General features: G+C 33.6%; 1 protein-coding gene across 2 annotated transcripts in view; it reads right to left on the bottom strand.

Annotated features, from left to right (window-relative positions):
- The window catches only part of LOC6045490 (dipeptidase 1), a 416,070-nt gene that overhangs the window by 17,180 nt on the left and 382,931 nt on the right, over positions 1-15,959 (bottom strand). For both annotated transcript variants that reach the window (XM_038259115.1, XM_038259116.1), the window contains 3 exons: positions 12,563-12,695; positions 8,048-8,445; positions 7,186-7,270 (listed from right to left, as the gene is read on the bottom strand). In XM_038259115.1, the coding sequence (XP_038115043.1) occupies positions 7,186-7,270; positions 8,048-8,445; positions 12,563-12,695 (616 nt within the window). The remainder of the gene's footprint in view (positions 1-7,185; positions 7,271-8,047; positions 8,446-12,562; positions 12,696-15,959) is intronic.

Below are 15,959 nucleotides of genomic sequence, written 5' to 3' on the forward strand. Positions count from 1 at the left end.
TATATTAAATATTAGTTATCGCTCGTTATCGGCGATAGAATCATACAGCTATTTTATTTAAAAAGAGCCTAAACCGAAAAAAAAGTTCTCTGATCTGAGTCAAAATTTTTCTGGGCGTTCCTTGGCCAAAATAATTAGACTCGTATTTTTTTGTTCGGCCATTAGGGTGACCTACATCGTTCTTGGGTGGTTCAAAAAATGGTTATTTTCGTAGTTTTTCACAAAAACTATTTTTTTCAGAAAATCATATCTCCGCGTAATTTCATCCAATTTTAGCTGTCTTAGACGCAAAAGAAAGGTGATTAGCGACAGTACAACAGAAAAGTGGTAACATTACACATTTTCAGAGGTAAAATTACACATTTTTTCTGACATAAAAGATGTACCCCTTCCCAGATGTAATTTTACCATGATTTTTTTCTCTGTGCAAAACTGAAATTCCAGTGTTGCCTTTGTGGTAATCAACAATTACTTGCCAGGGTCTAGTTGGAAACCCTTGACAAAAGCCTTTTTAGTTTAGTAAACTGTTTTAAGTTTATTACATTCGCTTCATAAAAAATAAATCGATTAATCTCTTTTACTGTAACTATAATTTTCATTTCATTTTCCCATCCCAGGCAAAGGCTGATAACAGAATTTTAAAATATCTTAAAAACCAAGGTTATTGTGTCAGGAAACAAATTTATTCATTTATAAAAAAGTTTCATTTTTTTTTATTCTAAACGATAAGAGGACTTATCATAGCTATATTTTTCCAAAATAAAAATATACATTGTAGAAAATTCTTTATTGAATGTGCGTCCTATTTTATTGTTTTGCTAATTCAAATAAGTAACAATAGCAGTTGTAATTACAATTTTAATATTTTAGCTTTAGGTTCTATTATTATAATATACTGTTGCACATGAAACCTGCACCACAAACGTTTCTACCAACCTACTGAAATATACGCAAAGCTGCACAAACTGCACTAATTTGTATTCAAACTATTTACAAAACTCCCGCACCATAAACATGATTAACGCTCCAACAAACTTTAAGTTCAGTAATTTTCCCTCGAAAATCTTCTCAGTTCAACTCTGTTCTCGGTACACTCTGAAAAGAAAACCAGATAACCCGGCAGCGCTTTCCACCAACCACCACCCCAACCCCTTTGGCAAAATTCACAGCATCAAAGCGCTGCTGTGGGTGTTGGTACTTTTTTTTCTCTCTGAGTGGATTGGTTTGCAATTAATCTTCGCTCGCATTTTGCAACTAATTTCGATGCGGGCGCTTCTTCTTTCACAGCTTTCGAATGGCGAGAAAAGCGTGCCGTTTTTGGCTCTGAAAAGTGGGATAAAATTTTCCCCTGTGCGCGCGAACAACCTTTGGCTGCTCAAACAGGGTAGCGTTTTGGAAATTCTCGTAGGCCCCCCGGCCATTCAAGGGTTATCGGAAGCGAAAATCGTAAAAACGCACGATTTAAGATCAAACGCCGGCGTCAGAGTCGTTGGTCGTTTGATTTACATTCTGCACTCTTTTTTTTTTTTTTTGGTTTCTGCCCAAAATGGAATAGAAAGTCGTAGACAGAATTACCCCTTTTTCCCGAAAAGAGTGCTCGAAGCAAGACGAGCTGGGGAGTCCGCGTGCAAAAAAGTGCCAATCATGGTAATTTATTTGAGTATTCCTTTTCAAGCTTTCGCATCGATGCTTGCGGGAGCGCCCCCCGGTTTAAAGCTTGCAGTTGAGCGTGGGTGGAGGTTGGATTCCCGAGCAGGGGTAAATAACACGGGAATACCAAATTTTGGTATTACTTGGGCAAATAACAGCGACCAAAATGTGCCCTTGGTTGCCCAGTAATAGATGGTAAAATACCATGAAATCATACCAAAAGCTTGTATGTGGAAGGGCACAACAATACCATACCATGTTATTCCAAGGGTAAAATAATACCACAAAATAAAATCATTTCAATACCAAGTTGAGGTCTTCTGGATTTTTGAACATTGCTTGAATACCAAAACTTGGTATTGTCATGGTTTTAATTTTAGGTATTCCCGCGCCCTTGGAAAATCATATTTTGGTATTCCTGTGGTCTTCCACAAACATGATATTGGTTTGATTTCATGGAATTTTACCATCTATTACTGGGCAACCAAGAGCACATTTTGGTCGCTGGTATTTGCACAAGTAATACCAAAATTTGCTATTTTCATACCATTTTTAGTGCAGCAGTTGCAGTTAGTGAAAAAAACGTAAATGATCCTTATGCAACAACCAAATCTACTCACCTGATGATTCCATGTTGTTTTTAGTGATATTCTTCACCACACCGAATGCATTTGTCATTGATGAACGGCTGTACTTGAAGTTCTTGAAGCTTCTGAAAAATAACAAGATTGAAAAATAAGTATTATTAAAATGAAACTGGATTGAAATTCACCAAAATTCAATAATCTGTTGATTGACTCGTTTTTCAAAGTATTTGGTTATCCCAACTTAGAAAATTTTCAACGTTTTTGAAAAAAATATTAGTGGGTATATCCTAAAAAAATTTAAATCAGCTTTAACATTTTTGGGTTTCAAGTCATTTTAGCGCAAAATTAATTATCTCGTCAAAAATTTAAAAAAAATCCATAGTTTCAGAGAAAATTGATGAAACCTTTCAATACCAAAATAATACCAAAATGTGGCATCCTGAATTAGAAATGTTTCCACAATGTCAAGTCATTTCTGTAGGGGGTATATCAAAAATGTTTAAAATCAAGTTTGATATTTCCGGTTTTCAATGAAAGCATTCGCTTTGAGACCTCGTTTTAGCGCAATAATAATTATTTTGTCAAAATTGGTCAAAATTTTCCCATAGTTTCAAAGGAATTTGATAAAACACTTTAATACCAAAATAATACCAAAATGTGCCATCCTGACTTAGAAAATTTTCCACAATTTCAAGTCATTTCTGTAGGGGGTATATCAAAAATGTTTAAAATCAAGTTTGAAATTTCCGGTTTTCAATGAAAGCCTTCGCTTTGAGACATCATTTTAGCGCAAAATTAATTATTTTGTCAAAATTGGTCAAAATTTTCCCATAGTTTCAGAGGAATTTGGTAAAACACTTTAATACCAAAATAATACCAAAATGTGGTGTTCTACCATTGACAAATTCTGCAATTTTGCAATATCAAAACAATACCTTAAATTGGTATGATACCACATTTTGCTCTTGCATAATCCTTAAGACAATTTTTTAAGGGTCCAGGAATACCAAAATTTGGTATTGATACCAGAGAAAGGTATTATTACGCATTTCTCTTGTTATTTACCCATGCTCGGGTTGAACGGAATATAATTACTTCAACCGCGGTGGATGGGATGGAAAGTTTTATTGAAATTCATTAGCCTTAAGGGTTTGTTGTGGGTGGGGTTAAATGATTTTTTTTTTTAATTTTTTTTTACAGTTATTGCGAATTAAATTTGAAATGTTGTTTCTTAGCAACTTGGGTTCCAAAAAGCAGAAAAAACTGGATTTTTCTATAGCATTAAAATCTTAAAAAAATAAATTTACACGTTGATGAATATTTTAATCATTAGAAATACTGTGTTCAATAGAATGTGATAATTTATTTATTTGTATATTTTTACTATTATTTACTTGGAAATCAAAAAAGGAAGTTAATTGCTAACCTTAATAAAAGCTTTTCTCGTGCAATTTCCATAATTAGAAGATTTATGTTTTGGCTCCTTGATCAACATTTAATAAAAGTCATTCTGATGCTTCGCTACAATTTCGCATTTTTTTTTTTGCTTGATCCATTTTCATACCAGGCATTGCAAGCTGTTCATACAAAAAAGACATGTAAATATTCAAAAATATGTGTCTTGATTAACCATTGAATTTTTATTGTTTTTTTTATATGTCTTAGGCTACTCAAAAGATGGTTTTAACGCTTGAGTTTATAATGTTGAAAATCTGGTACACGTGATTTTTTTAATTGTGATAAAATCACAATTTCAGGCATTTAAAGGTTAAGTTTTCGATAAGAATTCCAAATTTAAATATGCTTCATGAAAGAATAGCTCTCCTAAAAATAGCTCAAAGAGCTTAAAACAAATCCCACAATTAAAATAAGACATTTAAAAAACCGAAAAATCAAAAATACTGATTATGGATTGCTATAATTTGATCAAAGAACCAATTTTAAAATATGTTTAGGGTTTGGTCAAATATTACGTCCACAGATTTTCGGGATTTCAGACCACCCCCCCCCCCTCCCCTGTCACGCACTTTTCCTATACCTTTAACATGGGCTGTCACAAACCCCAGACCCCCTCTCCCTATTCATGGACGTAATTTTTGAACGAACCCTTAAGGGTACTAAAAAATTCATTTATTGCGACTGTTTTGTGCCCCTTTCAAAAACTAGTCCAAATTTTTGGCTTAAATGTTTGAAAAAAAAATTAATTTTGTCTAAACTCGTCACAATTTACAAAATCTTGTAGCAGTTTTTAAAATATATATTATCATATTTTTGAAAAGACACACCGAAAAAAACCATTCCTCGAAATCGTGAATTCCATTTACGAATGCGAGAACCACGAAGGAATATATTCACGTTTATGGTGCAAATGCACCATATTCATGAAAAAATTCCTTCGTGGTTCTCACGATTACGAGAATTGATTTTTTTCTGTGCAAAATTTTCACAAAACTACGTATTTCCGAAAAAAATTACTCTCAAAATTTCAGTTTTTTACAATATGGATACAAAACGATAAAACGAACGGAAGTTTTTCATGCATTTCGAAAATTGTAACATTTTTTTTAAATACTCAAATTATTCTCAAAACCATATTTTTTCGAAAAAATGCTCAAAATTTCAGTTTTACACAATATGGGTATCAAATGATCGAGATATTTCAAAAAATTCGAAAGCTATAGATTTTTTTTTTGAAAATGCACAAATTTTTCACAAAACTTCTGTTATTCTTTAAAATACTCAAAGTTTCAGTTTTTTTCAATATGGCTATCAAATAATTGGGATTATTTCATACATTTCGAATATAGTCAATTTTTTTAAGCACAAGATTTTAACAAACCTACATATTTTCGAAAAAAAAAACAACACCGAAAATTTCAGTTTTTTTTACAACATGGATATCAAATGATCGGGATTTTTCCATTCATTTCGAAAGTTGTAACATTTTTTTTAAATACTCAAATTTTTCACAAAACTGCGCATTTTCGAAAAAATGCTCAAAATTTCCGTTTTTCCCAATATGGGTATCAAATGATCGAGATATTGTAATAAATTTCGAAAGCTATAACATTTTGTTTTGAAAATACTCAATATTTTCACAAAACTACGTTTTCTTTAATAACAATGATTGCATTTGAAATGTTTGAAAAATTCCGATGAAATTTGGGTTGCTTATTTTCGAAAATACGTAGTTTTGTGAAAATTTAGAGTATTTTCATAAAAGGTTGTTATTACATTCGAAATGTATGAAAAAATCCGATCATTTTATTCCCATATTGTGAAAATCTGAAATTTTGAGTTTTTTTTTCAAAAATACGTAGTTTTATGAAAATTATGATTTTTTTGAAATGCTGTTTTAACATTCCAAATGTATGATAAAGTCCCGATTATTTGATTACCATATTGCAAAATACTAAAGTTTTGAGTATATTTTTGGAAACACGTAGTTTTGTAAAATCATTGAGTGTATTCAAAAAATGATGTTACCACATTCGAAATGTACGAAAAAATTCCAATCATTTGAAACCAGTTTTGCAAAGAAATTAAATTACGAGTATTTTTTTCGAAAATATGTAGTTTTGTGAAAATTTTCATAATTAAAAAAAAAAATGTTGTTATTACATTCTAAATGTATGAAAAAGTCCCGATGATTTGATACCCATATTGCAAAATACTGAAGTTTCGAGTATTTTTTCGAAAATATGTAGTTTTGTGAAAATATTGAGTTTATTCAAAAAATGGTTATATTTCATTCGAATTTTTTTTAGAAAAATAACAATCACTTGATATCAATATTGCAAAAAAAAAAAAAAATCAAATGTTGAGTATTTTTTCAAAAACACTAAATTTAAGTAGTTTTGTGAAAATTTACAATATTTTCAAAAAAATTGTAACACATTTGAAATGTTTGACAAAAACGACAATTTTATATCCATATTGTAACAAAAAATATTTTTGGGTTTTTAGAGTAAAAAATTGCACTTTCAAAATACACGAAAAATACTTATATTTTGGTTAAAATTATCATGTAGCTATAATTACAATGGATAGCTGCCATCATCCCGAATTCAAAACACTTTTTTGATGTTTGCATGATTTTTCATTCGGTTATAGCCAATGTCTCCCATATAGTCAAAATCCCAAAAGCTCTGTGCTTCAGTTATGCACGCCTCTGTTTTGCATCCCCCATATGCGGCGCTAAAATCCTAAAATTTTAGTTTAAAATTTTAGACTTCAATTAACATTTATTGGATGTTGAGTTTTGAGTTGCTCTTCACGAGTGGGTTTGTATTATTAATTTGAATCACGTTCTGCGTAATACAAAGAAAAGATGTGATCCGTATTCGTTCTATTAAATATGTAAGTCTACCATATTTGATTAGGCCATGGGACCCTATGAAAAATTATCTATTTCAAACGTTCTGCAGAAAATATATTTTCACATCAAGGTGTTCTGAAAACTTATGAAAGTTGTGAAATGTAAATAATAGTTATTGATATGATCTAAAAATTTCTTCGAATAATATTTTCGAATAATCAAAAAAGGAATAACTATCTAATCTAAACGTTGACGAAGTCTGGAAGGTTATCCGTTCGCTCATCCGATGTCCGTTCGAAGGCAACTATACTGCTGTCCGCAGCATTTTCTAGGTCATACAACCGGCCATCGAAGCTAAAGGGAAAACTTTTGTTGTTTGTAGACTACTGTAGTGGTTGGCGACTTTGAAATACAGTTATTTTCTAAAGATTTATCAACTTCAATGAAGATTATGATCGAGCATGAGTCCTGATAGATTCATGTCATCATCACCCCACTCGACGGTACCCATCATAACCGAGAGAGAGAGAGCGGCAACCAAGCCACAAGACGCAGGAAGTCGACCGAAGGGAACGTTGCTGATGCTTCGTTGCGGCGCAGCCAGGAGAATTTAATATAAATTAAACTTACCGACAACATCCTTGAGGGTTGCCTTCTCGCCACAACTAACGAAATGTGGGTAGAATGCAACCATCACCAGACCACCGTTGGCCGACTGTGGTGGGTTGGTTGGTGTTGTCCGGCATCAGCAAAAGTGGCCAGCAAGTTGTGGTCGTCCAGCAGCAGCCAGGGCAGGTCAGGTCATCGTTGATTCCCATGTGTGACCAAGAGTAGCGTCGTCGTCGCCGGTCAAGTTGTTGTCGTTGTTGAGCCAATGTTGATTCAGTCCCACGTGGGTTGGGGTGCAGTGTGTTGACAAGGAAGTAGCAGTAGGAGAAGAAGAAGAAGAGGCAAAATACCATTTAGCATTAATTTCGAAGCTTCGGACAACTCTCCGCATGGAAGACACCCCGGTTTTGCGGTAACAGTTGGACGACCGACGACGACCGGAAAGATAGAGAGGTCTCGTCCGGTGTATATCGTTCCGATTGGGGGTCTCCCCCCTCCCCCCATTCCGGACCGGGGTGAAAAATGCCAGCGGAATTTAATTAGTTTGCCTTCGGTTGATAATGTCAAAGCTCGCATCCCGGCGCTGATGCTGAGGGGAAATTTTCATCAAATTATGCTAATTGGTTGCTGTTCAAACAGCACGCGGTCAAAATTATGATATGAACTCTCCCCCGACTGTTGCGGTGGCGGTGGGGCCATTTCATCTCTGGGTGCAGTGAGCAAACAACAATTTTGACCCGCGACCCGTTTGATGTTGATCGGAAGTGGATCCGACTGTCGCCCAATAACAGCAACAGCTTGAAGTTGATGAAAATGTTTGAAATTTGAAAATGTGTGTTTGGACAGATGGCAAATTGACAAATTTGAATTAAGCTTAACTCACCAATCGTTTCAGCACGTGGTCGGGCACGTTCCGCGAACTGTTGCAGATGGCGTGGGCCGACGAGTGGGAAAAGATGACCGGCGCCTTGGAGGTGGCCAACGCGTCCAGCATCGTGGGCACTGACACGTGCGACAGGTCCACGATCATCCCGAGCCGGTTCATCTCGGTGACCACCAGCGTGCCAAAGTGGGACAGGCCGCCGATGTGGGGCACCCGGCCCGGTTCATCAACTTTGCAGCAGTCCGCCCACGGCGTGTTGCACGTGTGCGTTAGGGTGAGATAGCGCGCACCCAGCTGGTAGAAGGTCCGCAGCACGCCGAGGCTGGTGCCGATCGAGTGGCCGCCCTCGATGCCGATCAGGCTGGCCAGCTTGCCGGAGCGGTGGCTCTCCTCGATGCCTGGGGGAGGGACGATGGGAATTATTGAACTATGAGAAAAATTGTTTACCTAGAATTTTCAAAATAATGTCCCTCAATTTTTAGAAAGTACTGACAAAAAAATTAATCTTATCGAAGATAATCTTATCAACGATAATCCTATCGACGAAAATCTTATCGACGATAATCTTAACGACGATAATCTTAACGACGATAATCTTAACGACGATAATCTAATCGACAGTGATCTTATCGAAGATAATCTTATCGATGACAATATTATCGACGATAATCTTAACGACGATAATTTTATCGACAATACCTTATCGACGATAATCTTATTGATGACAATTTATCGACGATAATCTTATCGACGATAATCTTATCGACGATAAATTTAATGACGATAATCTTATCGACGATATTCTTATCGAAGGTAATCTTATCGACGATAATCTTATCGATGACAATCTTATCGACGACAATCTTATCAACGATAACGGACGAGAACTTATTTTAAAATCTTTCTTGAATTGAATTAATCTATCAATATCATGTTAAATTCCTCACAGTTTCACCATGAAAATATTTTTTGATAACGTAGTTTTAAAACATACATACATGAAAAAATTACAAAATATTGCATTTTTCGAAATAACCCAAATTCATTTGCAATATGGGTATCAAACGATTCGAAACTTTGAATTTATTTTCACCGTTGAAAAAATAAACTATTTTTTTTTATAAAATAACGTATTCTTTCGAAAATACTCAAATTTTCATAATTTGCAATATGAGAAGCAAACGATTCAAAATTTTGGATGCATTTTCACTGTTTTAAATTTCTCTTAAGAAATACCATTATTTTCACAAAATACCGTTTTTTGTAGAAAATACTAAAAAATTTATAATTTTTATAATCAGCCGATTTGAAATTTTGAACGTATTTTTACTGGTCATTTAAACAAAACACCGTTTTTATAACATTCAAATTTTCATTATTTTCAATATGGTTCTCAAAAGATCCTAAATTTTGCATCCATTTTCACTGTTTAAGAGTCTTTTTTAAAAGAAATCGTTTGATACCGAGTTAAGAATATTTGGGAATGTTTTTCCGAAAATTTTTGTCCCTGATTTTTCAGACCAATTTTGAAAGGGGGACGACATTGACTTTGAAAAATATTTGCAACGGCCGTATTATTTTTATTTTATTTTTAATTTCAGAATTTTTAAACAATAAATTAAGTTTTGTAATAAAATACATTTCGAATGTAATATTTTTAAAATACTTAAAATTTTCACAAAACTACGTATTTTTGAAAAAAATAATATTTAAATTTTACTTTTTTTAACAGTATGGGTATTTAACGATGGAGATTTTTCCAAACATTTAAAAAGTCATAATACAATTTCTTGAAAACATTGAAAAAAACTACGTATTTTTGAAAAAAAAAATCTCAAATTTATTTTTTTTTCCATAATATGGGTATTGGATAATCAGAATTTTTATACATTTCGATTGTAATAAAAACATTTTTAAAAAATACGTTAAAAATTCAGAAAACTAGGTATTTTTGAAAAATTACCCATAGTTCCAGTATTTTTTTTAATTGGAATTTTTTTTATAAATTTCAAATGTAACATTTTTTTTGAAAATGCTCAAAATTTTCACGAAACCAGATCTTTAAAAAAACACTCATAATTTTAGTTTTTTACAATTTGGGTATCAACCGATCGGGATTTATGCATGCATTTCGAAAATTGTTAATTTTTTTTTGAAAGTACTAAAATTTTTCCCAAAACTCCTTTTTTTTAAAAAAAAGTGCTCCAAATTTTAGTGTTATTTTTTTTAAGTTTCGAAATCTGCTATTTTGAGTGCTTTTTTTCGAAAATACGTAGTTTGGTGATTTTTTTTTTGTATTTTCAAAAACAACAAAAAAGCAAAAAAAAATGAAATAGCATGCCTTAACAGTTAAATGAAAAAAGTGCTTTCAAGTGCATTTTACACCTGCTCAGTAGTTTTGAAATCACAAGTTTTATACAAATATCCAAGTATTGAAAAGATTCGCCGAAAAAAAAAACTTTTTGCGGTGCTGAACATTGGAATTCCACAAAAAATAAAATATTTTTTATCGGTTTCAGACATGCTAAATAGTGCGTCATCCATAAAGTATGTCACGCTCTAGGGGGGGAGGGGGGTCTGAGAAAGTTTGACAAAGGGGGGGGGGGAGGAGGGGTGGTAAATTCATAACTGCACACACAATATTTGCACACTGAAAATCATACCACTTCTCCCCCCCGCTCGCCAAGAGTGTCTCGTGTCTCGACTGAGCTTTGACATAAATTTAGAAAAATATTTGCAACGGCCTGTAAATTTTATTTTATCTTTCATTTCAGTATTTTTAAACAAATAATGATTTGTTACGTATTTTTGTAAAAAAATATATTAAAATTTTAATTTTTTTAACAGCATAGGTATCAAAAGATTGGATTTTTTTCAATCATTTCAAGAGTCATAACACAATTTTTCACAAAACTACATATTTTTGAATTTTTTTCAAAATTTAAGTTTTTTGCAATATAGTTATCAAATAATCGGATTTTTTTTATACATTTCGAGTTCAATAAAAACATTTTTTGAAATACTTTAAAAATTTACAAAACTACGTATTTTTGGAAAACCCAATGTTTCAGTTTTTTTCAATTTAAGTATCATATGGTTGGAATTTTTGTATACAATTCGAATAAAGCATTTTTTTTTTAAAATACTAAACATTTTCACGTAACTTTAAATCTCGAAAAAAAAAACAATCATAATTTTAGTTTTTGCCTTTCTTACTAAAGAAAGGTATAGTTTTACAATTTGGATATCAACCGATTGGGATTTTTTCATACATTTCAAAAGTTGTTAAACCATTTTTTGAAAATATTAAATTCATTCACAAATCTAAGTATTTTCGAAAAAAAATGCTCAAAATTTCTGTTTTTTACAATATGGGTATCAACTGATCGGGATTTATTCATATATTTCGAAAGTTTTGGAACATTTTTTTGAAAATACTCAAATTTTTCGCAGCGTGAGTATCAAATGATTGATTTTTTTAAATAAATTTCTAAAACTGTAATTTTGAATGTTTCTTTTTCGAAAAAAATTGTGAAAATTTTGAGTATGTTCAAAAACAATTATGACATTCGAATGTTTGACAAAACACGATCATTTGATACTCATATTGCAGTAACAAATATTTTAAGTTTTTTTAGAGTAAATAAGGCCGTTGCAAATATTTATGTGCAAATAGTTTATGTCGCCCCCCCCGTCAAAATCGGTTCAAAAAATCAGGGAAAAAAATATTAAAAAAAACTTCTAAATTTTCAAGGAAACAGAAGTCTAAGCACTGAAAATAATTAGAAGTGTATTTTTCTGCGTTTAAAATCATATTTAGCATGTCTGATTTAATATATATTCAATTTTTGTTGAATTTAAATGTACAGCACCACAAAAAGGGTTTTTCTTCGTGGAAAAAAATCTTTTTAATACTTGGATATTTTAAAAAACGATTGTATTAGTGAAACATAATCAACAATCAATTTGTCGAGAGTTTTTTTTAAGGACTCAGCATTTCTTGTTTAATCGATTCAAGGAGCTTAAAATCGGTTACCATGCAATGTTTATTAAAATCGAAAAAGAAAAATATTTAAATTTCTTGGATTTGGTTTAATAGTAAACAAGTCGACGTTATGAAAATTTATACGAAATTTCTTTTTTGTTATTCTGTTAAAGAAGCCAATAAAATGATGGTGCAAACAAAACAAAGTAATGCATGCCCAATAACCAACTTTTAATTATATTACCAAAGAAGCCTACATAGTTTTCACATATATTATTGTTCAGTAGATTAAATTTCACGATGAAGCCAAAAAAGTGACACATAATTTTGTGACGCAGTTTCACCGCTACTGTTGAATGGAAATAATCAATGAAATGTGATACTCAATCAATTGTTAAAATTCATTTGAACTGACAAAATAATGTGGGTGATTTCCAATTTGATAACTTTATTCAAACAATAACAAAATGAAACAAAGTTCAGGAAGTCTCATGCTTCATACTGAATATTAAAAATGCAACTAAACTTACCGTCCGCCGTCGTCACCAGGGCCATGTGCTGCGGGTACAGGTTCACTAATCTGCGTATTAAGTCTATCTGCTCTAAGGTCAGCTGCACGGCGTCCAAGTGCTGTGACGAGCAGGGCGCATACGCTGACCAGAACTGCAACGAGATGGAAGAAACGAAAGAGCTTTTATAAGTTATGGGCAATCAAAGAGAGTCCTTTTCGATGACGACAGAGTGGCCGCCGAGGGGGGGTGTGGCGTCAGATGGGTAACACCTTGAATACAAATTTTTAGTATTAGCAGTTGAAGTTGTCCGTTCAACCCCATAAGAATTCCGGACATCCTTCCGGCAAATCACGAACGGATCATAAATTTCAACACGCCGTTAAGGAGAGCGGGGAGCAACGAGGGAAGAAGTGCCCCCTGCAGGAAATAAAAGAGATGACGGTGTGATTTACTACCGAGTGCGCGCCGCGGCACTGTGTGACCACGTGGCCAGCCGGAAGGGGAGTTGTGGACACACTCGGCTAGCCAGTACAAAATGCTCAGCTGGGACGTCGTAAAGCAAATAAAGTGCGCGGCCATAACGGAGTGGCTCGTTGCGTCTGGGCGTTGGGAGGGTTGTTTTCGTCTGGGTCGGGATTAATACGTGGCAGTTTGAAGTGACGAGCCTGCGGCGTGGTTTTAAGCGTGGGATCGTGACTTTAATGGGATCATCATAGTACGGGATGAACTAAACCTCTGCAACAGTTATGACATTCTATAGAAAAGCAAACTCAACAAAACTATTCTGGTCAAAAGAGACAACAGTTACAAACTGAGAAGATGTGTTTCGTCTATGATTTTTCAACTTAATTTTTAACTTGAAAAATCAAATCAAAAAAATGTCTTAATTTTCAACCTCACAAAAAACGCCAAAATTCAACCTCCGAGAGGTACTTGAGGGTCACTTTCTTCTTCTTTTTCCTGCATCACAATTTTTTGAGTAATTTACCCCAAGCCGCATCTGCTTCGTGGCTCGCGTGGTCATCAAAGGCCGGCAGCAACTGGGAAAGCCATTTCCGGCGGCCGGAAAAAAAAACGGGACGAGAAAGTGCTGGCCGTGAAAAAAAGAAAACGAGCAAATAAAGAAAAGATTCTAAAAGAAAAAGCTCGAAGGCAGATTTTTCTTTCCCGCCCTTCTTACGGCCGACACTTTGGAGAAGCGACGGTCCTTCAACGGTCGTTCCGTTTCCATCATTCGACGCTAAATCATATCTCTTTATTTGTCTTGAACGGGCGTGCCCACCCGGCCGGGAATGAGCCTTTGGGGGGCCGCCATGACGATGAAGTCATGAACTGGGTCGTCTAGAACAACCGATGGAGTGGTACTCGAGGGCTGGACCGGCCTTGGGTGATGAGTTTTTCTTTTTTTTTTGTGATATCATGATCACAGACTGCGCAATCATAACGATGATGAGTTACATTTTAAAAGCAAAGTTTTGATGTTCTTGCTCGGACCCAGCGAGAGCTCGCCGCCAGTGGCCACACCCTGCCCACTGGAACAAACTGATGGCTCAATGATATGGAAGTCGAAGTTGGAATATCGCGCTGAATGAAATAGTTTACTCACTCACTTAATGTGTTTGAGTGAGTACTTTGAGTTATGATTTGTTACAGAATGAAGGTTGATGAGATTTTATTGAAACATCAAAACATGCTCAATTTGTGAGTGAGATAAAATAAAGTTCAATTTATTTGACGAAATCCAACAGTTTTTTCGTAAAATCACGATAGCTCGTGATGTTTGTAAGCAAACCCCTTATGTCTATATATCATTTTTTTTGTAATTGTCTGCTCTATAACTTTGTAGAACATTGTTACACTCTAAAAAATAACCCTGCAATGTTAGAAAAAACACGATTTTTTAAAATGAAAAATTTTGTTCTAAATGAAAAAAATGACCCTTCTGGTTCAATATAGATTCGAAAAGTACATTAAATTTCCCATAAAATGACATGTTCTAAGAATTTTTACAGTCAAGTTACGGAAAATGGGAGTATCTTTGAGCGTTTTTTCGATGAAATTACGTTTTTTCGGAATTCTGAGTACGCCATCAAATCGAGCGTCAAATTTCTATCTCATCACCGTTTCAGACTGCAATTTATTGAAAATCACCTCTTTTTTCGCACGTTCAAAAATGGAAGGGGTCGTACCGCCCTCCATCACGAGATATCAAAAAACGGACCTCGAATTCGTGATCAGGGACAAAAGTTACCCCTTAGGACAAAGTTTCACGCAAATCGAAGAGGGATCGGGGCAACTGCTGTGTGAGTTGGCGGAGAATTACCCAAATAAAATATCGTTAAATTCCAACCACTTTTACACTATGAAAAATATTTTAATCTTAATAATTAATTAGGCCATATAACCATATAATTCAAATTATACCATAATTGCAACCAAGAAAAAATATTAAAAACAACTTTGTATTATATGAAATTTACCCGAAAAACAAGCTCCAAATATTTTAAAACTTTGAATTGTGATTTCATGAAATAGTATTTCAAGTTGAATAACGCTAGAAATTAAATTTTAAAGGCAAATTCAATGATAATCTATTTATTCACAAGTTGAAAATATTTGTTCTGGAATAAGTTATTTGCCATAAAAAGCTATATTTTTGCATGATTTTTTCACTTTTAATTTTATGGTCACTGAGGCAAATTAAAAAACAATTTTATTGTTGTGGAGCATAGGTTTTCACTGTCCAAACACTTTTAATAAAAAAAATGCTGCTCAACAAAAAATACTAAAAATATTTTTTTTATTTAGTACGATTTGAGAGGCAGCATAAAAAAATAAAGAATCTATATAATTTCTCAAAGTTGCATGATTTTTCTACAAGCAGTCAAGCCATTGAATGATCCTCAGACTCATTTTGACCATTGAAGTTGCTGTTCTGTACAATTCTATTGCAAAATATCAATCAGAAACAGGATCAGAATAAATTTCGTTAAATTTCAAATTTCCCGTTTCCCGGGAATTTTGTAACCCCGGGAAATTGGATGCTCTAGAAATCTGTTTCATTGATTTTTTTTAACTTCCAAATAACTATTTACATCAGAAAATTGTGTTTTTTTTTATCTTTTTCTATGTAATTTAATTGTTGTTCTCACCTCCGTGTTAATGTGCTATGCTATGCTATACAATGCTAACTAAATTTATCATTCAAAAATTTAGGCCAAATAACATAAAAAAGAGATAGGTTGAAACCTTTAAATTTCAAAAGCGCTTTTCTTGCATCGCACATATCCATACAAAATAGGGGAACTATACCCTTTCTCAGCCTATTTCTATTATCGGCCTATCAGCACTTTGATCAAGAATTACAGCTTTCATAAAGTGTTTTTGACTGTTCCAAAGCAATAAATAGCTCAAA

Source organism: Culex quinquefasciatus, chromosome 3, assembly GCF_015732765.1.
Source record: "Culex quinquefasciatus strain JHB chromosome 3, VPISU_Cqui_1.0_pri_paternal, whole genome shotgun sequence".
NCBI lineage: Eukaryota > Metazoa > Arthropoda > Insecta > Diptera > Culicidae > Culex > Culex quinquefasciatus.